The 22,208-nt window shown below is 55.6% G+C and overlaps 1 protein-coding gene across 1 annotated transcript; it reads left to right on the top strand.

Annotated features, from left to right (window-relative positions):
• The first annotated feature begins 477 nt into the window (after window positions 1-477).
• ITGA5 (integrin subunit alpha 5) lies at window positions 478-20,888 on the top strand. The gene is made up of 30 exons (XM_006203098.4): window positions 478-843; window positions 7,149-7,279; window positions 8,508-8,620; window positions 8,736-8,856; window positions 9,042-9,103; window positions 9,195-9,240; window positions 9,498-9,623; window positions 9,859-9,903; window positions 10,047-10,090; window positions 11,826-11,882; window positions 12,027-12,079; window positions 12,368-12,576; window positions 12,814-13,005; window positions 13,225-13,270; window positions 13,444-13,545; window positions 13,740-13,795; window positions 13,926-14,080; window positions 14,358-14,495; window positions 14,625-14,692; window positions 15,070-15,220; window positions 15,305-15,397; window positions 15,544-15,623; window positions 15,755-15,835; window positions 15,947-16,052; window positions 16,422-16,574; window positions 17,491-17,577; window positions 17,687-17,800; window positions 18,383-18,484; window positions 19,030-19,152; window positions 19,786-20,888. The coding sequence occupies exons 1-30, from the start codon at window positions 614-616 to the stop codon at window positions 19,867-19,869; spliced, it is 3,168 nt and encodes a 1,055-aa protein (XP_006203160.2). The 5' UTR covers window positions 478-613; the 3' UTR covers window positions 19,870-20,888.
• The last annotated feature ends 1,320 nt before the right edge of the window (window positions 20,889-22,208 follow it).

Consider the following 22,208-nt stretch of genomic DNA (forward strand, 5'->3'; position numbering starts at 1 on the left):
ATCAGACTGACTGTACCTCAACTCCTGAGTCCCAAATCCAGCTGGCTGGAACCCAGGCACCCCGTGGCCCCGGAAGGCAAGGGGGAATCCCAGTTGGCCAGATGCCAGGGGAGTCTCCAGTCTATTTAGACCCCGAAGTCCCCTCCCTGAATTAGTGAGGGAGACCCCCCGCACATATATAGACTCCCTCCGCCCTCCAGAGGTGATTCCTTTCCTCATTAGGAAATTCTCCGCTCCTTTTTTCCGACTCCTTTTCCGAGCGTTTACGTTGTACATCTGGAAAGGAGGCGGGAGGAAGGAGGGGGAAGCGGAGGGAAGGAGGGGGAAGAGCCCAAACCCGCCCAGTCCGACCCAGTCCAGACAACCGGCCTCCAGCTGGGGCTGGGGAGAGGAAAGTGGAAAGGTGCGGCCCCCCCACGCCCCTTCGGGGTGGGGGGCGCGGGCTCAGCGTTCCAGGGACCCAGGAATGCCCCCCCGCCCGCCCCCCCGGCAGGCGGGGGGAGGGCTCAGCCGGGAGTTTGGCAAACTCCTCCCCGCGTTGAGTCATTCGCCTCTGGGAGGTTTAGGAAGCGGCTCCGGGTCGGTGGCCCCAGGACAGGGAAGAGCGGGCGCTATGGGGAGCCGGACGCCAGCGTCCCCTCTCCACGCGGTGCAGCTGCGCTGGGGCCCTCGCCGCCGACCCCCGCTGCTGCGGCTGCTGCCCCCGCTGTTGCTGCTGCTGCTGCCGCCGCCGCCCAGGGTTGGGGGCTTCAACTTAGACGCGGAGGCCCCGGCAGTGCTCTCTGGGCCCCCGGGCTCCTTCTTCGGCTTCTCGGTGGAGTTTTACCGGCCGGGGACCGACGGGTAAGTTGAGGAGTGTTGGCGGCGGGTTGGCGGGGGGCGGAGGGGCGCGCCCGGAGACTGGGGGCGCGGCTGGAGTCTGGAGGGGACCAAGGCTTGAGTTTGGAAGGCGGAGTTTGGAAGGACTAGGGCTGGAGTTGGGGGCCCACGCTAGAGTTGGGGGCCCGTGCTGGAGTAGGGAGGGGACAGTGGCCGGCGTGGAGCGGGGCCAGGAGTTTGAGAGCGATCAGCGGGGAAACGTGTGGGGTGGGGAGAGGACACGAAGCTAGAAGCTGGAGAAGCCTGGGCAGGGGTCTCAGGGCCAAAGGAGAGGAGGGCGCGTGAATGGAGAGCAGAGGGTCTCTGGTTGAGATCCTTGAGCTGCCGGGACCGGAGGCGGATGGGGACCGAGAGGGGGCGCGGAGGCCAGGAAGAAGCTTTTGAAGCAGTGGGAGACCCCGGGAACCCTGAGGGCCATTGTGCGGGGAGAGAACGGGTCGAAGTAGAATGAGGTGTGTGTAATAAGAGGGGGAGTCGGAGACTGAGGGAGTCTGGAGGTTAAATGGGGGCCAGCCCCATCCTCCCCTCCCCCTCAACTCAGACTGGGAAAAACCCGGAGGGGACGGCGGCTCCCTCTCCTTTTTCCTCGGTCGCCCACTCCGCCCTTCACCTCCAATCTCTGTTCCGATGAGGGGATACGGGAAGTTGGGAGAGTCCCGGGACCCTGGTCCTGAGGGGGCTGGGGCTGGGGGCTGGCTCAGCCAAGGGCGAGCGCTCGGATGTGTCGGGAGGGGCGTGTGTAAGCGCGTGAAGCGGGGTGGGCGGTTTCCCTCTTCCTCTAGCTCTTGGGAGGAAGAGAGAGGCTGATTTCCTGTAGCTTGTCGGCTGGAGCTGAACTGAGACTGGGACTTCTGGGGCTGGGGTCGGGAGCTGGGGAGACGCGGGCTCGCAAGGCCCCAGAGCGTCAGAATACAGGACATCAGAGATTGGGGAAGTCTCAAAGGAGGATCCTCACTCCCAGCTCAGCAGGGTGACCAGCAGACTGGACCCTGAGTACCAGGAAAACGGGGAGACAGCAGGCTTGGGGAAGAAGCTAGGCAACCTTAGAGCAAGGGTGCTTGTTTAAATGTGGCCGGTGAGGGGAGTAAGAAGGGAAGGAAGCTGCTCCCCGACTGGGACAGGGACTCCCAGACGCCAGATGCTGACCCTCCATGGTAACTGGAGGAATCCTCTTTCTTCTACATCTCTGATCTCAGAGCTTGCCACTGCTCCCCACCACTACCCAGCAACCAGGTTTTTAGGACCTCTGCCGGAGGTGAGCTGTTTTTACACATCATATAGTTAAATGATCTCTACTCATTTCCTTTAATTTGTGGAGAAAATGGGTTAATCTAGGTAATTCAATTAGGGAACAGGGGCAAATTTCTCCTTTGTCTGGAGGACTTGGGGATGTGAAAAAAGAAAGACGGTTAGGCCCCAGCTGTTGGTTCTGGGCTATTCAAGGTCCCCACCCAACCCCCACCCACCCCCCTGGCCTCTTGCCCAAACCCCATTGCATCACCCTGGTCTAGAGCCTCTGCCAGGCCTGGCCTCCCCCAGGCCCCCTCAAACTGCTTACCACAACCCTAATGAAGCAGAGAAGAGGGAGGGAGGGGATGGGATCCTCCCCCACATAAGGGTATCCAGTTATCTGGCTCTTAACCTTCCTCTTCCTCCACCCCCACCTAACAAGAGTGTCATCTCCCTTTTAAAACACTCCTCTAAAACATCTGGACTTTCACACACTTCCGATTCCCTAGGTGTCTGTCTGGCCCCTAGCCTGATCCTGCAGTCCCCAAAGCCCTTTTCTCCAACAGGACCCAGCATTCTCATCCCTCCCCCCTCCCCTTCTGCTCATCTCTCCTCCCAAGAGAACCCAGGTGTCCAGCTTGCACACCTCCCCCTCTCATTTTCGCTTTACAATGCACTCTTAGAGCAGGACTCACTCAGAACATTCCACCTCCCCAGTGACCTCCCTCCCACCACAGCTGGGCTTTCAACCCCCTCCTCCCTGCAGGCGACAAACATAGCGCCTCACCTGGGTCTCTCACCGGAGAGGGAGAGCCTCAGTGTTCTTGGCCCCCTTCACCACCTCTCATCGGGCAGAGCTGGGTGTGCGTCCTGGCTCCACAACGTACTTGTTCTTTGTGTGATCTGGGGTGAGTTGCTTAAGTTCTTGGAGCCTGGTCTCCTCATGAAAATCAGACATCTAACTTATGCAGCTGTTCTGAGGACTAAATGAGACACTATACATATAAACGGTTCTTGGTCCATAGTGGATGAACAATACACAGGAGGCATGATTTTTCTGAGGTAGCTGTTTTCTGTTTCTGGTTCTCTCTTCCCTGGACACCACCTAGTTCTTTGTCTAAGTTTTCCCCCATGTCTTCTTACTTGCTTTTAATATTTGCTTATAGAAGTGACAGTAATAATAGTTCCTCACATTCCTTAGTGCTTTCATATCAATTTTTCTGTTGGATCATTACAAAAATCCTTGTGATTGTGTGTGCGTATATATATATATATATATATACACACACACATACATACGTATATATAAACTGAAGCTTCAGGAATCATAGACGTTTAGAACTGGAAGTTTGTTTATGGACCATTCAAAGGCAACCCATCATTTTATGGGCAGAGAATCCAAGTCTTGGAGAGGGGAAGTGACTTGGCCCAAGACACGAGCTTGAACCGTGCGGTATCCTTAGCCCAGCTCCCTAGTGCCTTCTGGTACTGCCACAGCGGAGGCAACTCTCCCTCTCCAGCCAGCCAGGCACTTCCCTTGAGAATACACTGGGGGACCCAGAACCTGCTGTCTCCTCAGCCCCGTCAGGGCTGCAGTGGGACCTGCAGGAATTGGCCCGGTCCACTTGCTGCTCTCCACCCCGACCTTGTCAGGACCACAGTCAAACAGTAACCATGTATTGAACAGGAACTTGGTTAATCAGAAGCCTGGCTGTGGAGATAGTGGGGAGAAGAGGAGGGGACAGATTGGCAACAGGGTAGACCAGGACACTGGCCTAGGTAGCAGGATTCCTAGCTTCTGGCTTATTTGTTGGGAAGGATTCTGAGTGACCCTGTACATGTTAGTTAACTTCTCTGGGACTCAATTTTCCCATCTGTATAATGAGGACATGGGGCTTGGTCAGCAGTTCTCTTAATTAAAGTTTTTTCTTTATTTCCTTTATTTGTGTATTTATCTCAAATGCAAATGATATCTTACCAGGGCATTCTGTATAAAATAGAGAAAAGAGGTTGCTTGAAAAGAAGATGGGGAAGAGGGGAGGGTATAGCTCAAGTGGCAGAGCACATACTGGGTATGCACAAGGTTCTGGGTTCAATCCCCAGTACCTCCTCCAAGAATAAATAAATAAATACACCTAATTACCTCCCTCCACCAATAAATTAAACAAACAAACAAACAAACAAATAAAAGACGATGGGGAGGAGTGTCAGGGCCATACTGGCCTCCCCTTACTCAGTGTCTGGTGGCTGCTCTCCACGGTGCCTGCCAGCTGTGGCAGCCTGGGTCTCCAAGAACGAACTCTATAGACTGTCAGGGTTCTGAGGCTTCAGAATAAATGGTGGCAATTATTTCTTCCCTTGGTCTCCATATTTTGGGAGAGTTTATCTGCCAAACTGCATTTAGGAAGGAATAATTAATTCCTTTTTCCTGTGTTTTTTTTTTAATCAGCTAGAAGTTAGAACAAGAAGACATCTATAGTTGCCAATCAGAGCTTCTGACCAAGATAAGATAGCCAGTTTCCCCACATGAGTTGATATAATTCCAGCCCAAAGCAAATACATTTGAGGTTTTAATTAGCCTGGGCTGCCTTATTGGGTAAATGCATGATTTCCGTTAGGCTTTCTGAAATATTGAAAATAGAGCAAGGATCCCCCATTGTTACCTTCTTGGACTCCTAGTAGGGCCCAACTGCTGCAGGATTTAGGAAGCAGTCACTAGGAGGGGGAGAATAAAGATAAGCTATGTGACGCGCCATCCCTGACACCGGCACCTCACTTGGTATGTGGGGGAGGGCACTATGTATCGGAATGACTTGAGGGATCTGGGAAGGAAGGGCCACTGAACCCTTAGGTATAAGGTATAAGGGTACTGAGGGGGTCTAGGCCTGGGTCTGTGTCCCTTGCCTGTGTGCCAGGTCTCCCAAACCTTCACACAGCTGCAGCAGATACCCGGCCCATCGGTTTGTGGAATTTATGAGCCTTGTGAGGTCTCTCTCTCTCTCACCTTCCAACCCTGGCAAATGCCAAGCTTCTTCCTCAGGCCATCCCAGGAGCCCTCAAGCTCAGCTCCTACCCCAGAGCAGGGAGTGGTGGGAAAATTGGGGATGGGAGCAGGGTCCCTTGGCCACAGCCCTGTGCTCTCCTGGAAGAGTATCGGAGCTCCCGGAGACTTCGAGATAACTTCTTCAACCTCTTCACCCAGAGGAAGAGGGACGGGGTACTGTCCAAGTCCACAATGAGCTAGTGCCCAACTCAGAACTCCTGTACCACAGCTGTGTTCTGGGGCTGCGCCTGCTACCAGAGGGTTGCACCCCTCTCTCCTCCCCCAGCCCCGAGGTGATACAACCTTTCCCCACCACCAACCTCACCTACTATGCCTGGCAGCCAGCCAGGTCACTGTGCCTCCAAATAATCGGCGTCCACCCCCCAACTGAATGTACTGCCTGAGTGAGAGGGGTGGGGCCCAGCAGGCGGGTGGGAGACAAATGGAGAAGTGAGAGGTTGGAAACAGACAGGAAGCCACAAGCAGTAAACATTTCCTGTCCCCAGGGGCACCCCACCCCCATCACTCCAGTAACTCTCACTGGGGGGGGTTCCCCCCTCCATCCTATTCCTCTGGAACCTGTCTTCTCCCTCCTCCATCCTCATCCCCTGGCCCTACTGGGCCACCCTCACTGCCTGCTTCAGTCCCTTGGGGCTGTTCCCTCTGCTGTCTCCATTCCTATTGGACCCCACCCCTCTCACCCCTCTCCCACTCAATGCATCTGTTGTCACCCGTTTTGCCTCCCCTCCTGTTCCCCATCACACCTACCCTTGCTTCTGTGACCTCTACCATAATCCCTGACTTAGGCACTCCTGGTAAGAAAGGCTGATTAAAGGATCCAAGTATCGGGCCGTAGTGGGGGTGGGTACAGGGAATGCTGAAAGCTGAAAGGGGCCAGAAACCAACAGAGAGGGAGAAGCCCAAAAACTGAGATCAAGATGGGGGGGGGCCTAAAACAGGAGCCAAGAGAGCAAGCAGTCTAGGGGCAGAGGGACAGACTGAGAAGCAGTGCCAGAGACAGATATGGGAGGAGAGCTGAGGTCAAGGCTGGCAGGGACACTGCTCCAGTTGCCCCGGCTGCCAGATGCAGTCCTCATGGGAGACTCTGGAAGAGAAAGACCAGAGGGCTGACAGCTGTGGAGAGGCCTCGTCAGCAAGGGACCCAGGGACGATGGAGGCAAAGCCAGAGGCAGGAAGATTGCCCAGGACCTTGGCTATGACCACCCCATTACATAGGACCCTCAGCAAAGGCAACCTTCTCCATCTCTGTATTTTTACTGTGTCCAGAACTAAGACCCCAGTAGAGCAGGATCTGAATTCAGACTCCTAGGGATGGTGTTTGGGAAAAGGATTCAGAGGCTGAGACAGACATCCAACCTGGATCGGGAGGTCCCACCAGATCCCAGGGTCAAGGCAGGCCCAGGCCCAGGCCCAGGCCTAGGCCCAGGGGAACAATCTGTTTTCACCATCCTCCAGCTCCTCTCTCCACTTCTGCGCCTGATTTCCAAGACTCACATTTTCCTCCTACACGCTGCAGGGCTGGGCAGCCAGGCAGCCGGACGCCTGGGTCTTGCCCAGTGAAGGGCTTTGGCTTGGGAGGAGAGGGTACTAGCTAGATAAGAGGACCCTGGGGTTTCGGGTGCTGTGCAGTCTTGGCAGGTCCATAGGGAGATGGAGGAGCTGGGGTCCAGGCCCTCTGGCCCCTGCCCCTTCCCAGAAATGACTCTGGTTCCTCCTCCTAATAACAGGGGAAAGTAGCAGAGGAGAGAGTCGGGGGAGGAGAGGAGGGGTTGTGTTAGTGACAGCGGCACATGGGGACCGCCTGACTCCAGCCTGTGAGTCTGGCATTTGTGGCATCTTCTGAGATATAAATACAACCCAGGGGGCATCTACCCCACCCCTAGCCAGCCCCTGACCAGCCGGGATCCTTCCTGCCTGGGGAGACAGGAAAAGAGCTGGGGGCCACCCTGAACGGCCTCTCCTTTCCCCTCCACAGGGTCAGCGTGCTGGTGGGAGCGCCCAAGGCGAACACCAGCCAGCCGGGGGTGCTGCAGGGTGGTGCTGTCTACCTCTGTCCCTGGGGCACCAGCCCGGCACAGTGCACCCCCATTGAATTCGACGGCAAAGGTAACCGCCTTCGTACGTCGGGGAGGTTCAGGGAGGGACTAAGGGGTGGGACTGCAGCTTGGGGGCGGGGCGGGGCGGGGCGGGGCGGGGCCTGAGTGAGGGGCGGAGCCTGACCTGTTCCAGAGCAATGTGCTTTGGGGGTCCGGCTCCAGCTCTGGGTAGCGGTGCAGCAGCTCCCCGTGGCACTCACACCACGTTCCCAGTCTAGCCCAGCCCAAGGAGGGAGGGCATGATTCAGAAACATGTGGCTCGCATTTTCCTTGAATCACCCGCAACTCAAGGAGGCCAGAGCAGTAACACAGACAAAGACAGGGAGAGTCACAGAGACTATTCGATTCGTTTAAGTACTGACTAAGTAATAATGCACGCCAGGCACTGTGCTGGTGCTGCCGGGGATTGAAACATGATTAAGCCATCGCCCTCAAGGGGCTTAAGGTCTGGGCTAGACGCAGAGATGGACGGGAGGGATCCAGGCAGACCGAGAGGTAAACAATAATGATAGCTAACACTTCAAGAGCACTTCCTGTGTGCTAGGCACTTTACATCTATTAATGCACTTTTTAATCCTTTCAACGACGGCGTGAGATACTATTACCCCATTTTATCGGTGAGGAAACAGACAACATCACACAGCTAGTAAATGGTGGAGCACAGACATGAACTTGAGCAGTTTGGCTCCAGAGAGAGGCTGGGGTGAGGGGACAAAAGAGGAGCGCATCCAAGATGGCGACAGTGCCGGGAGAGACGGTGTAAGAGCATGAAATGGACTAATTTTTTAAAAACTTGAAAGACAGAGGAATAGAAAAGGCTGTCCTATACCACAGAGGACAGAGAGGGTGTGGAAGGAGAGAGACAGCCAGACAGATGCACAGAGAGAGAGAGAGAGAGAGAGAGAGACAGGGGGCAGAGATCCAGAGGTGTGAGGAAGGTCAAGGTCAAGGACGTTGAACAGATGCTGCTAGAGAGCCAGGCCGAGGTACAGACAGAGAAGTGCAGCCAGAGGCTCACCCTGCTGGGAAATAGCCGTTCTTCCCCACTTCACCACATGCATCCTGGTCCCAGCTGGGCGGGGAGGCAAGTGGACCAGGGCAAAGCAACTCTAGGAAACCCCAGGTTCTGTGTGAGCGTGTGTGAGCTCAAACGTGTGCACATGAGGCTGGGGGTGGGGGGCTGCTCTAAGGCTCAGCTGCCCGAGGCTGGCATGCCTCCCCTTTCTCACTTCTCTAAGGCTCTCGAATCCTGGAGTCCTCGCTGTCCAGCCCAGAGGGAGAGGAGCCCGTGGAGTACAAGTCCTTGCAGTGGTTTGGAGCAACGGTGCGAGCCCACGGCTCCTCCATTTTGGTGAGGGCCCAGCAGGCTCAGTGGCAGGGTGGGCCGGGTTGGATACAGCAGGGAGGGAGAGAGGAGAGTCCCTGTTGGACTAAACCTGAAGCCCTCTCCTCCTGGGCCCTCCCAGGCCTGTGCACCCCTCTACAGCTGGCGCACTGAGAAGGAGCCCCTGAACGATCCCGTGGGAACCTGCTACCTCTCCACAGGCAACTTCACCCGAATTCTGGAGTATGCACCCTGCCGCTCAGGTAGGGCCAGAGGGGACATGTGAGTCCCCACAGCCCCCCACCCCCCGTTAGCCTGGATGCGGACTGTCCCGTCCAGGGAAGTCCTTTCTCTGTTCTCCTCCCCACCTCCTTCCCCAAGCTCTCTGTTTCTTCCCTGCACGACCCCTCTGTGCGGAGCACCTTCCCACCACCTTCTCCCCTTGCAGATTTCAGCTGGGCAGCGGGACAGGGCTACTGCCAAGGGGGCTTCAGTGCGGAGTTCACCAAGGTGAGAGGGTGATCTGGGAGGAAAGCCGTGGTGGGTGGTGGATACAAGGGAATCTGGATCAGATGTGGACATCCCTCTTCCCCCTCCACAGACTGGACGTGTGGTCCTGGGTGGACCAGGGAGCTATTTCTGGCAAGGTAAGTCCTCCCTCTGCTACCCCTTTATCCCTGGCACACGGCCTCCCATCCCTCTCCCAGCTCAAGATCATCATCCTTCCCTCCTCTGCCCCTGTCCCAACTCTCTCCCTTTCTTGAGGCTTAACCATCCTCTCCCACCACCCTCCACAAGCTTCACCTCCTTGAACCAGGCTTCTGAAATCCTACCCAGCCAGTCTCCAGGGCCCTCCTCCCTGCCCCCTCTGCCTCCAGCCATCCCCTCCTCATCCCTTCCCCAGGCCAGATCCTGTCCGCCACCCAGGAGCAGATTGCAGAATCCTACTACCCTGAGTACCTGATCAACCTGGTTCAGGGGCAGCTGCAGACACGCCAGGCCAGTTCCGTCTATGATGACAGCTACCTTGGTGAGCAAGCAAATGTGGAGGGAGCTGCAGGTGGAGAACCTCCCATGCCCCTTCTCATGTCCTCGCTCACCCCTTCGCCTCCCTTCTCCCGCTCAGGCCTCCCCAGCCCCCTGCCATATGTGTCACATTGGGGCTGACTATGAAGGCCCAGTATGGGTGGGGAAGGGATTGGAGGAGACCAGGGCAGAGGGTCCCCGAAGCAAGAACACCAATACCCCCCAACCCTGTCCCCCAGGATACTCTGTGGCTGTGGGTGAATTCAGTGGTGATGACATGGAAGGTGAGTTTGTCCCCAGGCTGGGGCCCAGGGAGGGGGGTGGATGGAGACCCGGGACCTGAGGCCACAGGAACTGAGACACCTACCGTTTTTGTCTGTCTCCCCTTTCCCTGCCCTCAGCCTACAACTTTATCTTCCCTTTGCAGACTTCGTTGCTGGTGTGCCCAAAGGGAACCTCACCTATGGTTATGTAAGACCCAGCCTGACCCTCCCTCCCCTCCCCTCCCCTGGCTAATCACAAAGACCGTGCATGGCAGCTTGGGAGGGTTGAAAAAGTGGATCAGAACATGGGCTCCTGGGTCAGGCCAGTGTTCAGGTTCTGGCACTTACTCTGGATGAATCAAGCTGTTATTTTTTCCTACCCCCACTTCATTCCATAAAAACCTTGGGTCTGCTTAACCTCTCTGAGCCTCATTCTTCTCTACATAATGAGATAATAATAGTTCTGACCTCACAAGGCTCTTGTAAGGATGATGTGAGATAATGCATATGAAAGTACTTGGTGAACTGTTAGGCAGGGTGCAACTGGTAGCTGTTATTATTAGACCCCAGCAAGTGCTTTTAAAAGGATATAGATAAGAGGGCCATAGGAGTCCTTTCAATTACCAACATTTATTAAGGCAAGGGAGGGATAAGCAAATGAATGAGACGTCACACCTCATCTCATAAGGCGCTTCTAATCAAGGACGAAAGATAAGACACACGCACAATTGGAATCTAAGGTGCATTCTGTTCACGAGCCCCTCAGTGCGTCAGTCACTGTCCACTCATGATTTCTTTTTTTTTTCCACTCGTGATTTCTATTCTTCACAACAAGCTTATCAGGGTAGCTATTACCATCCACATTTTACACAGGAGAAAGCTGAGGCTCTAAGAGACCAAAGAAGTCGTTTAAGATCACCCAGTTAGTAGGTGGCTGGTTAGAGATTTAAAACCAGATCTGTCTTATTCCAAAGTCAGCATTCTTTCTGCACTATAATGTGTTTCAGGAAAGTGGTAAAGATGATGAGCAGTGTAGGAGAAGGAATAACCGCCCTTCCAGGGCTGCGATGGATCAGCAGAGTTTCTCTGAGGTGTCAGTGGAAATGAGGAGAGAGGGCATCCTAGACAGGAGCATGGAAGGAAAAGGGGGAAATTTAGGCCAATTTAACAGACTCATGGGCTGACTGAGGACAAGGAGAATAAGGCAAGTTTGGGCAAAACCAGATAGGCTGGGGCCAGATTCTCCAGGACCTCAGAGGACCAGCCAAGAAGTTGAGACAGGGCAGTGGCTGCAGGGAACCAGCATGGGTTTCCAAGCCAGAGGTGCCCCTTCGAGATGGGCTCTGGGGCGATCCGTCCTGCTGCAGAGGGGGAAGGGCACCGAAGGCAAGGGGAGGCAGGGGGCCCTCCAGCAGCCCTGGGAGAGGGCTCACACCTGAGGAACTGCAGCTAGAGAGGGGAGGAGAGTGAAGAGTCAAGAGACTCAGGGGACTGGTAGGGCCAGTCACTAAGAGCGGACATGGTGACACGAGTGTGTGTGGTTTGGGAGGACTTGAGAGGTGAGGCCTCAATCATTCAGCTAATAACTGTTGAGGGTCTGCTGCTCACCAAGCACTACTTTAGGCTCTGGGGAGAAAGCCAAAAACAAAAACAAGCTCCTGCCCCCATCAATCTGACATTCAAGTGGGTAGACATGGACAACAGCAAGATAAGTGTGAAGTCTGTCAGTATGTGATAAGTGACATGGGGTAAAGTGGTGAAGTTGCCCTGGGATGGAGGTGCCCAGTGTAGAGAAGGGAATGCGAGGCAAAGCAAAGGAGGGAATTAGGGGACAAGTGGGTCTCCAAGGATTGCCTGCCCCTGGGTATCCTGTACCCATTTGTCTTCCGTCCATGGGCTAGTCTGGTAATCTGGGACCAATGGATGTATGTCCTCATCCCCAGGTCACCATCCTTAATGGCTCAGACATCCGGTCCCTCTACAACTTCTCAGGGGAACAGGTGAGGACAACCCCCATTTGCAGCCGAGCTTGGCACTCTGTCAGCCAAGTCCTGGCCCTGAGCTAGTAAGCTCAGCCCAAGTTCTCAGGCCCCCTGGTCTCTGCCTAGTTCTGACCCAGTGCTGCCTCTTGTCCCCCACCCCAGATGGCCTCCTACTTTGGCTACGCGGTGGCTGCCACAGACACCAATGGGGACGGGTGAGTAGTGGGGGAAGGGAACCACACAGTGCCCTCTTCACCTCTAGGAGGGAAGGGTTGTGGGGAGGACAGGAAAATGCAAACCTGGATTCTCCTCCTTGTGCCTGCATCCCCTCTGCTCAGGGGCAAGGAGAGAGCTGAGAGCTAGAGACCAGGAGACCTTGGGTCTCTCACTTGGGTGGGAGGGAGCCCGGGATCCGGGATGCCTGGGATTTCCTGGCACTGGGATCGAGGACGGGATGGGGCGAGGCAGGGTCTCAGGATGCCTGGTTTTTCCCACATCCCCAGGCTGGATGACTTGCTGGTAGGGGCGCCCCTGCTCATGGAGCGGACGGCAGATGGGCGGCCACAGGAGGTGGGCAGAGTCTACCTCTACCTGCAGGGCCCCGCCGGCATGGAGCCCACGCCCACCCTTACCCTCACTGGCCATGACGAGTTTGGTCGGTTCGGCAGCTCCCTGACCCCGCTGGGGGACCTGGACCAGGATGGCTATAACGGTGAGCACCGTGGGCTCCAGCTGGTGAGGAGGAGTCAGGGGCCTGAGTCAGAAGGGATGTGAGGAGAGATCGCTGTCAGATAAAATACCCAGACCCCCAGTGACGTCCCAGTCAAGTCTTGGGGCTTGAAGAGATTAGAATACTAGAAATGACAGATGGGGAAAATAGGGTCCTGGGGTCTGGTGGTAAGATTTGGACTCCTGGCCTGCTGACTGGTGTGTGTCGTGTGTCTTGCAGATGTAGCCATTGGCGCTGCCTTTGGTGGGGAGAACCGGCAGGGAGTGGTGTTTGTATTCCCTGGGGGGCCCAGGGGCCTGGCCTCTAAGCCTTCCCAGGTTCTGCTGCCCCTGTGGGCAGCCGGCCACACCCCAGACTTCTTTGGCTCTGCCCTTCGAGGAGGCCGCGACCTGGATGGCAACGGATACCCTGGTGAGTTGTGCCTGAGGCCTCTTTAGAACTCCGTGGTCACAGACCCCCAGCCCCTCCAATGCACTTTCCTAAGCTCCCGGGTGCAGTTCCAGGATGGTGCCACCAGACGGCGCTGTCCTGTCTCTTCGGCCTCCCTGAGCAGTGAAACTAGAAAGGGTTGGGAGGGAAGGATCCTGATTTGGGGCTTGCTGTAAAGGGTAGTTTCCTGGCTTCTTGCAGATCTAATTGTGGGGTCCTTTGGTGTGGACAAGGCTGTGGTGTACAGGTATGAACTCAGGCAGAGGGGCAGCCTGGGGGAAGTGGGGAACTGAGGGATTTCTCAATAGGGCTAAGTTTGGGAAAGTGTAGAAACTGGGATCCTGAGGCTCGGGCATCAGCTTCCTGTGCCCAGGTTCCCCAGGAGTCTTAGTTCTTTGACCCCATGTCGACTCTTGGCAGGGGTCGCCCCATCGTGTCTGCCAGTGCCTCTCTCACCATCTTTCCCGCCATGTTCAACCCGGAGGAGCGCAGCTGCAGCTTGGAGGGAAACCCTGTGGCTTGGTGAGCGGGGGTCCAGGAGATGGCGGGGATGGAGTCTGCAGTACCTCATCTGTGCCTAGGAGTGGGGAGGGAGACCAGGTCTGTGGAAGGGGACCAAGGGGGCTGTCCTAGTCTGGGTCTGTCTGGGAGGTAGGGAGAGGGGAGGATGCCTGTTTCCATTGGATACATCAGCTTTCCCTTCGGTCTTCCTCCAGCATCAACCTCAGCTTCTGCCTCAATGCTTCTGGAAAACATGTTCCCAACTCCATCGGTGAGGGAGACAGCCTGAACCTCTCAAGCACTTGGGACAGGAGATGGAGGGGTGGGGACCTGGGCACCTCTTCTCTGGATCGACTAGGAAGGTGAGGAAGGTTCTCCTTAACATGCGTGCCTGGCTGCAGGCTTCACGGTGGAGCTCCAGTTGGACTGGCAGAAGCAGAAGGGAGGAGTGCGGCGGGCGCTGTTCCTGGCATCCAGACAGGCGACCCTGACCCAGACCCTGCTCATTCAGAATGGGGCCCGGGAAGACTGCAGAGAGATGAAGATCTACCTCAGGGTATGGGTGACTGGGAAGGTGGCCACATAGATCTGGGGGCCCCTTCTGGAGGGAAAGATATTGGAAGATTCCCATGAAGGGCTTGGGACTTTGGGGGGCTGGCGAAGGGGGCCCTTCCATCAGAGGAGCTGGGAACCAGGCTGCCTCTGAAACAATGAACATGATCAGGTTTGGACACCTGAATTCTTGAGGGCCCCGAGTGGACAAAGATGTGAGAGGATGAGAAGCAGGGCCCCCAGGGTCCCCTGACTCTGTGAACCCTCTCCTCTGGCCCCAGAACGAGTCAGAGTTCCGAGACAAACTCTCCCCAATTCACATCGCCCTCAACTTCTCCCTGGACCCCCAAGCCCCTGTGGACAGCCATGGCCTCCGGCCAGTCCTCCATTACCAGAGCAAAAACCGCATAGAGGACAAGGTGAGGACAGGGTGGGGAGACGGGCTGGGAGGAGAGGGCCCGGGACCCCGGGGGTCAGGGCTCTGGAGAAGGGAGTCAACCGTCGGGAGGGGGTCAAAACTCCCCCTCTCAAGGCTCCCTGCCCCCCAGGCTCAAATCTTGCTGGACTGTGGAGAAGACAATATCTGTGTGCCAGACCTACAGCTGGAGGTGTTCGGGTAAGTGAAGGCTGACGTCATGTTGGGAAGTTCAGATGCCAAGGTCTTGTAGCAGGACACGTGGAGCTTGGAAGCACTTGGCTCGCAAAAAAGTAGAACAGGGACATATTAGCTGGCAGCGTGACCTTGGGAAATTACTCAACTTCTCTGAGCTTCAGCTGCTTCACCTGTATAGTGGGGCTAATAGCACCTATTTCTCTGGCTTTGTAGAGGGATCACATGAAATAATCTACACAAAACGTCTAGCCTGCTGCCTGCCATAGAGGCGGGACTCCATAAACGGTGCCTCATACTTAGTATATTATTACGGATATAGCCCACTGTCCTGGCTTGGGGGTTAATTCTTCACTGTCCCTGACCCTCTGTGTCCCCACCAGGGAGCAGAACCACGTGTACCTGGGCGACAAGAACTCTCTGAACCTCACTTTTCACGCCCAGAACGTGGGTGAGGGTGGAGCCTATGAGGCGGAGCTTCGAGTCACGGCCCCTCCGGAAGCTGAGTACTCGGGACTCGTCAGACACCCAGGGGTGAGAGGGGACTCCTGGCGGGGCTGGGGAGGTGACACTGCCAGAGAGACACCAAAACCTTACCTGCGCCCACCCCACCTCCAGAACTTCTCCAGCCTGAGCTGTGACTACTTTGCTGTGAACCAGAGCCGCCTGCTGGTGTGTGACCTGGGCAACCCCATGAAGGCCGGAGCCAGTGTGAGTCTGGGACGGGAGAGGCCCCGAGAGGACAGTAACGGGCTCATTCAGAGCAGAGCTGTGGGATCGGCAGGGAAGGCTGCCTAGTGAGGCTGAGGCAAAAACCCAATCTAACAGCCCCCTCATCCTCCCTCCGTGTCCCACAGCTCTGGGGAGGCCTTCGGTTCACCGTCCCTCACCTCAGGGACACGAAGGAGACCATCCAGTTTGACTTTCAGATCCTCAGGTAGGGAGTGGGTGGGGCCAGGCTGAGTTGGAGGCGGGGCTGAGGAGGGCGGGGCGGGGCGGGGCCTGAGGCAGATGGAATTCTTCCTGGCTTGGCTCCAGCACCTTCTCTGTCTCTCCTCCATCCCACAGCAAGAACCTCAACAACTCTCAAAGCGAAGTGGTTTCCTTCCGGCTCTCGGTGGAGGCTCAGGCCCAGGTCTCCCTGAACGGGTCAGTGCCCGGGCAAAATGGGCCTCTCCGGGAGGGGAGGCAGACTTCTAGGAAAAGATGTATATGGAATGGAGTCCCTTCCACTGTTCTCTAAACCACCTTCCTCTTTAGTGTCTCCAAACCTGAGGCAGTGCTATTCCCGGTCAACGACTGGCATCCCCGAGACCAACCACAGGAGGAGGGGGACGTGGGCCCTGCTGTCCACCACGTCTATGAGGTGAGGAGCAATAGAGGCAGGAAGGGCCAGATCCTAGGCGGGTGACCGCGAGTGGGGGGCGTGGCCAGATGAATGACAGGGAAGGAGGAGCTGGTATGAGTGACAGATGGCTGGGACAAGGACTGAAAGGAAGAGAGGGGGAGGGTGGAGGGAGAGGTAAACCCTGGCCAGTTGAATAACTTAGCAGGGAAGGATGGAGCCACCTCCAGGACTATTGCCTGGAGAAGAGTGTCTCTGCCTGTTGATTTCCTTCCTCACTCCTGAGACGGGAGACTCGCAACAGGGAAGAGGGGTCCCTCAGGACTCAGGTCTCAGTAGGGCAGAATCGCTACCTCCCTTCCCGTGATGATTGTGCCCTCCTCTCCTCAGCTCATCAACCTGGGCCCCAGCTCCATTAGCCGGGGTGTGCTGGAGCTCAGCTGTCCCCAGGCTCTGGAAGGTCAGCAGCTCCTCTACATTACCAAGGTCACAGGACTCAGCAACTGCACCACCAGTCACCCCCCCAACCCACAGGGCCTGGAGGTGAGGTGGCCTGGGGGTGGGGGGAACCAAGGCCGACGGTGGTTGGGGAAGATCGCTGGGGGCCTGGAAGAGCCAAAAAGGAAGGGCCTGGAGTGGAGCTAGGACTTAGGCCACTGGAAGGGGGGTCGGGGGAACACAGACACCTTGAGGCTGTGGGAGGGAAAGACTGTACTTCTGTCTTTCTACCTGAAATGTCCTCCCCTTACTTCTGGCCTGGGCATACTCCTAAGTCCCAGGTCGGTGCCACCTCCTCTGGAAGGCCTTCAGACCCACTCCCCTGGGCCCAATGCCTGTTTTAAAGTTTGTTTATTCATAAACAACATTTAAATTAAATGAGTGCCTGCACCAAATGATGCTACAGATGTTACAGGCTCGGGAAATAGCACACTGAACCAAACTCACAAGGTCCCCACTCTCAGGGAGCTGACATTTTAGTGGAGGATAATAGACAATAAAAATTAAAAAGAGAGGGAGAGAGAGGTACAGGTATTAAGATGTGTTGAAAGCACAGTGCTAACCTGCTGGGGTGGGGTGGGACCAAGCCTGTTTAAGTTGAGTTATCAGGGAGAAACCTCTTGAGGAGGGAACAGGGTGAACTGAGGCCTGAAAGAGAAGGATGAAACTGTTTGTGAAGACTCAGGGAAGAGCACTTCAAGCAGAGGGAACAGCCAGTGTAAAGGCCCCAAGGCAGGGACGGAGCCCTAATTACTTACTGACACATCCCCTCCTTGTAAACTGCAAGGACCAAGTCTTACTCGCTTCCGTGTTTCAGCACTGAACTTAATGCCTTGCCATAGGAGGTGGTCAGTTGGATGGATGGAAGACCAAGTCAAGGCTGCTCTGGACCCCTGGTGCAGGCTGACTGAGATGCTGTAATGAGGTGGGAGAGGCAGCTAACAATTGTTTCCTCTTCCAGTTGGATCCTGAGGGCTCCCAGCACCACCGGCTGCAAAGACGGGATGCTCCAGGCCGGAGCCCTGCCTCCTCAGGGCCTCAGATCCTGGTAAGTCGTCCTGGGACCAAGATCAGGGCCTAAGCGTTGAGTACCTTCCTGGGGCCTCAGAGCCATCAGAAGGGCAGGACTCTGGTTCCAGCCTCTGCTTTCTTCCCAGAAATGCCCAGAGGCTGAGTGTTTCAAACTGCGCTGCGAGCTGGGGCCACTCCACCGGCAAGAGAGCCGAAGTCTGCAACTGCATTTCCGCGTCTGGACCAAGACCTTCCTGCAGGTAAGGGAGCCTCACCTCAGCCCTGGCCCCCGGCCTGTGGGCCTGCCTGGACTGACCCTCCCTTTCCCCACTGCCCTAGCCACCCGCTTTGGTGACTGGGACCCAGACAGCCCAGCTCCCCTCCCTCACCCTTGTTTAGACAAGGCTGTGTCCTTGGCGCCCCCTAGTGACCACACTGGGGCTGACAGCTTCCCCTCCTGCCCATTCAGAGGAGGGAGGGCTGGAGGGAGACGTGCGGGAAAACAGAAAAGGAAGATGAATCCACCTTGAAGAGGCAGGCAGATGGAGGAACAGTAAAGAGCAGTCATTACTGAGTGCACACTATAGGCCGGGCATTTTCCTGGGTGCTTAACACATTAATGATTCAAAAAAATTTTTGTATTGATGTTACCTAATTATACATTATTCAGTTATAACTATTCAGTTATAAATTTATTATCTCATGTAAGGAACATAGAGAGGGATTCAGGAGAGAATGCGTCCAAAATAGGAAAAGACCATAACTGGAGCCAGACCATGGGGAGCCCTGTGTCCTCTAGGTGCCAAGAGGCGCTGCCCTGAACACCTTTCCCCCACCCGCAGCGCGAGCACCAGCCATTTAGCCTGCAGTGTGAAGCTGTGTACGAAGCCCTGAAGATGCCCTACCGGATCCTGCCTCGACAGCTTCCCCGAAAGGAGCTTCAGGTGAATTCAGGGGCCTGGGCCAAGGAAGACAGAATGCCAGGCCTGGTGCTAGGACTGGGGCATGAGTAGAGGCTGGCCTGATTATGGTAACAAATATTTATTGAGCCTCTACTATGTGCCAGGCACTGTGCTAGGTCACAGGAATGCGATGATAAGCAAGATGGACAGGGGAGTGAGACGTGTGCCAAGTGGCAGGATGTTTGTGGAAACACATCATAGGGACAACTGAACACAGGTTTGCAGGGTCAGGAAAGGCCTCCTGGAAGAAGTGATGTTTAAACTGAGACCTGAAGAATAAGTAGGAACCACCAGGCTAACCAGTGAGGAGAGGGATGTTCCCTGGGGAGAGGGAATTAGCCGGCGTGAAGACCCAAAAGTGAGAGACGATCATGCCCACTTTAGGAATTTGAATTTTGAAGTTCAGAATTCTGTTAGCCCAAGATGGGAGGGGAGAGGTGGGTCTCGGTCCAATGGCAAGTGGGAGCCGAGTGGAGGGGGAGAAGAACTAATGGCTTTTCAGTGACGTCTCCAGACTTGCTCCCCAGGTGGCCACGGCTGTGCAGTGGACGAAGGCCGAAGGCAGCCACGGCGCCCCGCTGTGGGTCATCATCCTCGCGGTCCTTGTTGGCCTCCTGCTCCTCGGTCTGCTCATCTATATCCTCTACAAGGTCAACCGCATCCTGCCCATGACTTGGCCACCCTCCCATCAAGTCCTGCCCTTGACCCAGCACAGTCTCCAGCATCTGCCTCCAGACCAGTTCTCTGGCCACACGCCCCCACCTCTCCCCAGCCACACGCATCCCATCTTGACACCGCCTCCAGGATCTTTTCCTTCATTCTACAGCCCCTAACTTAGAAAGAATTCTCCTGACTCAAGCTGATAAGTTTGCCAGTACTTTAAAAGTCAGTGTTACTCACAGGCGGCCAATATGTAGCATTTGTGCTGTCACTTCCTGCAGAAACCCATGGCAGCCATCACTAATTGATCATACCCGAGAAGTCACCTCAGACTCCTCAAGAGGCAGCCACTACGAGGCAATGAGACTTCAAACTTGAGTTCAAACCGATTTGCCACGCCTGGTTGAACTGGGGGCATTTTTATGGCACCAAAGCACCCTCACCCTTAGCCCTCCTGGCCCACCGGACTTCTTGGAGAGATAGTCTTAACAGCCTGAATATGGGTCAGTTTTTTCAGATGGGGAGATTGGAAGCACTACTCCTCTTCACCCCCTCTTGGAATCCATTCTGGGGAGAAATGGGAACCAAAATATCTCAACTCTTCCTCTTTTTCCCCTCATTAGGTCGGATTCTTCAAACGCTCCCTCCCATACGGCACCGCTATGGAAAAAGCTCAGCTCAAGCCTCCAGCCACCTCTGATGCCTGACTCCTTTCGATCCCAGACTCCCAATCCTGAAGGCCCAATCCGCTCACCCTCAGTCTACTGACTGGGAGGGGGCTGGGCACTTTCTGAAGGTGCTGAGGGCCGGGGAGAAGCTCCTCTCCCCAGCCCAGAGACATACTTGAAGGGCCAGAGCCGGGAGGTGAGGAGCTGGGGCTCCCCTCCCCCCACGCACTGTGAAGGACCCTTGTTTACACATGCCCTCCTCATGGATGGGGGGCCTCAGATCCAGGGACAGAGGCCCCAGGCTCCCTGCAGCCTTTGCATTTTGGAGTTTCCTGAAAGCAACTTGGAACCAGAACTGGGGAGTCCAATCCCAGTTCTCTGGCCCAGACATGCCACCAGGACTCCCTGTCCAGCTCCAGCCTGCAGAGATCTGTCCCCAGCCTTGCCAGAGAGCCACAGGAAGTCCCCAGCTAAGAACCTGGAACCTGGGGAGCAAGACATGGCAGCTCTGGACAGCCCGCACCCTGGTGGCCAACGAGGAACACTAACCGTGGATGGTGCCCCAGGCCCAGCTCAGGACAGATATCCCACACCAGGATCGACGCTGGCCTGGAACCAACCCCAAGGGGAATCAGAACTCTAACGGGGCCAGATCGAACCTGGGGCCCGGGGTTGATCTGGGACCCAGACTCAGACATTGGTAACCTAACGAGGCAGATCCAGGACTACATTTGAGCCTGCTCCAGACCTGGGCCTGGAGGCCCACTCCACCTCTGACTCAGGAGAAGTCAGGAACTGCCCGGGACCCTGAAGGGGCCGTGATGGCACCAGATCTGGTAACTTAACCCTGGCCAGATGCAGGCCCTCCCCAGTCCCCGGAGAAAGGGGGAGCCCACTGTCCTGGGCCTGCAGGATCTGGGTTCTGCCCGCCAGCTGCACTGACGCTGCCCCTCCGCTCCCTGCCCAACTCTCCCTCCACCTCGGCTCCAGATACCCAGGACTTATTTAAACTCTGTTGCAAGTGCAATAAACCCGGCCCAGTGCCCCCACTGACCAGAGCTGGAATCTGTCCTACCCCACTCTTTCCAGACCCATCCTGGAACCAGACCACTGGGTGGGTAGGAAATGCCTGTTTCTTACAGCTTCTTTCCATGGGGAACCAGGAGTATGACCCCCAGGAACTGTGGAGCTAGTTTTGTGGTTCCCTTTTCTTAAGTGAAAGAGATGATGGAAGGGGTGAGAGAGGGCTTGAATCCTCTGCCCATCACCCAGCCCCACCAGGTCTGGTCCCAAAAGGCTCCAGAAGAAGGGAGAGGAATCCCTTCTCTTTGTGTTGGAAGATTAGTGAAGAATGCAGAGGGGCAGGGGACCAAGCTAAAGGTGGGGGAAGATGGTCCAGAAGACTCACCTGGGCTTCCCTAAACCAGAGCAATGAAATGGGTTGAGAGAAAAGGCCACAGAACTAAATCAGAAGAAAGCTGGTTAGATTTTTGTTTTGTTTTAATTGCCTACTGTATACTGGTGGGTAGACATTATCTCATTTAATTTTTATCCATCATCCTGTGGAGTAGGTACATTTACACGAGGGGAAATTGAGGTCCAGAGAGGTTATGTAATTTATTCAAGGTCACACAGAGTCAAATTCAGCTTTGCCAGACTGTGAAAGCCCTCGTTCTTAACCAACATGGCATAGGGTTCGGGTCTTTGGGAGAAGTCAGAATGAGGGAACCCCTCAGGGTCCTCTGTCTCCTCGAGGTCTGTCCTAATGTCCAGCAAGAGAACGAAGAGGGGTGCTGAAATTCTAATGAAATTTTAAGAGGCAAAGATGTCCATGTCCTGCTAGACCAGAATTGAGCCACCAGAGGGCAGCACAACCACAAGTTCGTAGGAATTTGGGGAAGGGAGGGTCCTCACTCTTTCTCCATCACCAGGGCTATTCTTATTAACTTAGGCTCCCACCTAGCAGTGCCTGCATGATCTCAAAATACCTCTCCTGAGACACCAAGCCTGCTCCACACTCCAATCTGTGACTTCTGATATTTCCATACTGCAGGAACTTCTTCCCAGAACCCATGCATGCAGAGGGACCGATTGGGAGGGGGAGTCCTGATGAGGCAAAGAGCCACGCAGTATTCCCCAGGATGACAGCTGTGGCACATCAGGGCACTGGGAATTCTTGAGGAAGGAAATCCCATACTCTCCCCCTCTGGGGGGAGGGGTGGGAGTGGCATCAGTCAAACCCCAGGGGCCAAATCTGAGATGTCTTACACTATTGTGAGGAGGAAATGAGGAGGGGAAGTGGGCTGTAAGTATTGGGCTGTTCTCATGGGTGTGTCTGTGTAGTGCCTCCACCTCTGAGTCTCAGAGAGTGACAAGGT

Source organism: Vicugna pacos, chromosome 12 (genome assembly GCF_048564905.1).
Source record: "Vicugna pacos chromosome 12, VicPac4, whole genome shotgun sequence".
NCBI classification, from domain to species: domain Eukaryota; kingdom Metazoa; phylum Chordata; class Mammalia; order Artiodactyla; family Camelidae; genus Vicugna; species Vicugna pacos.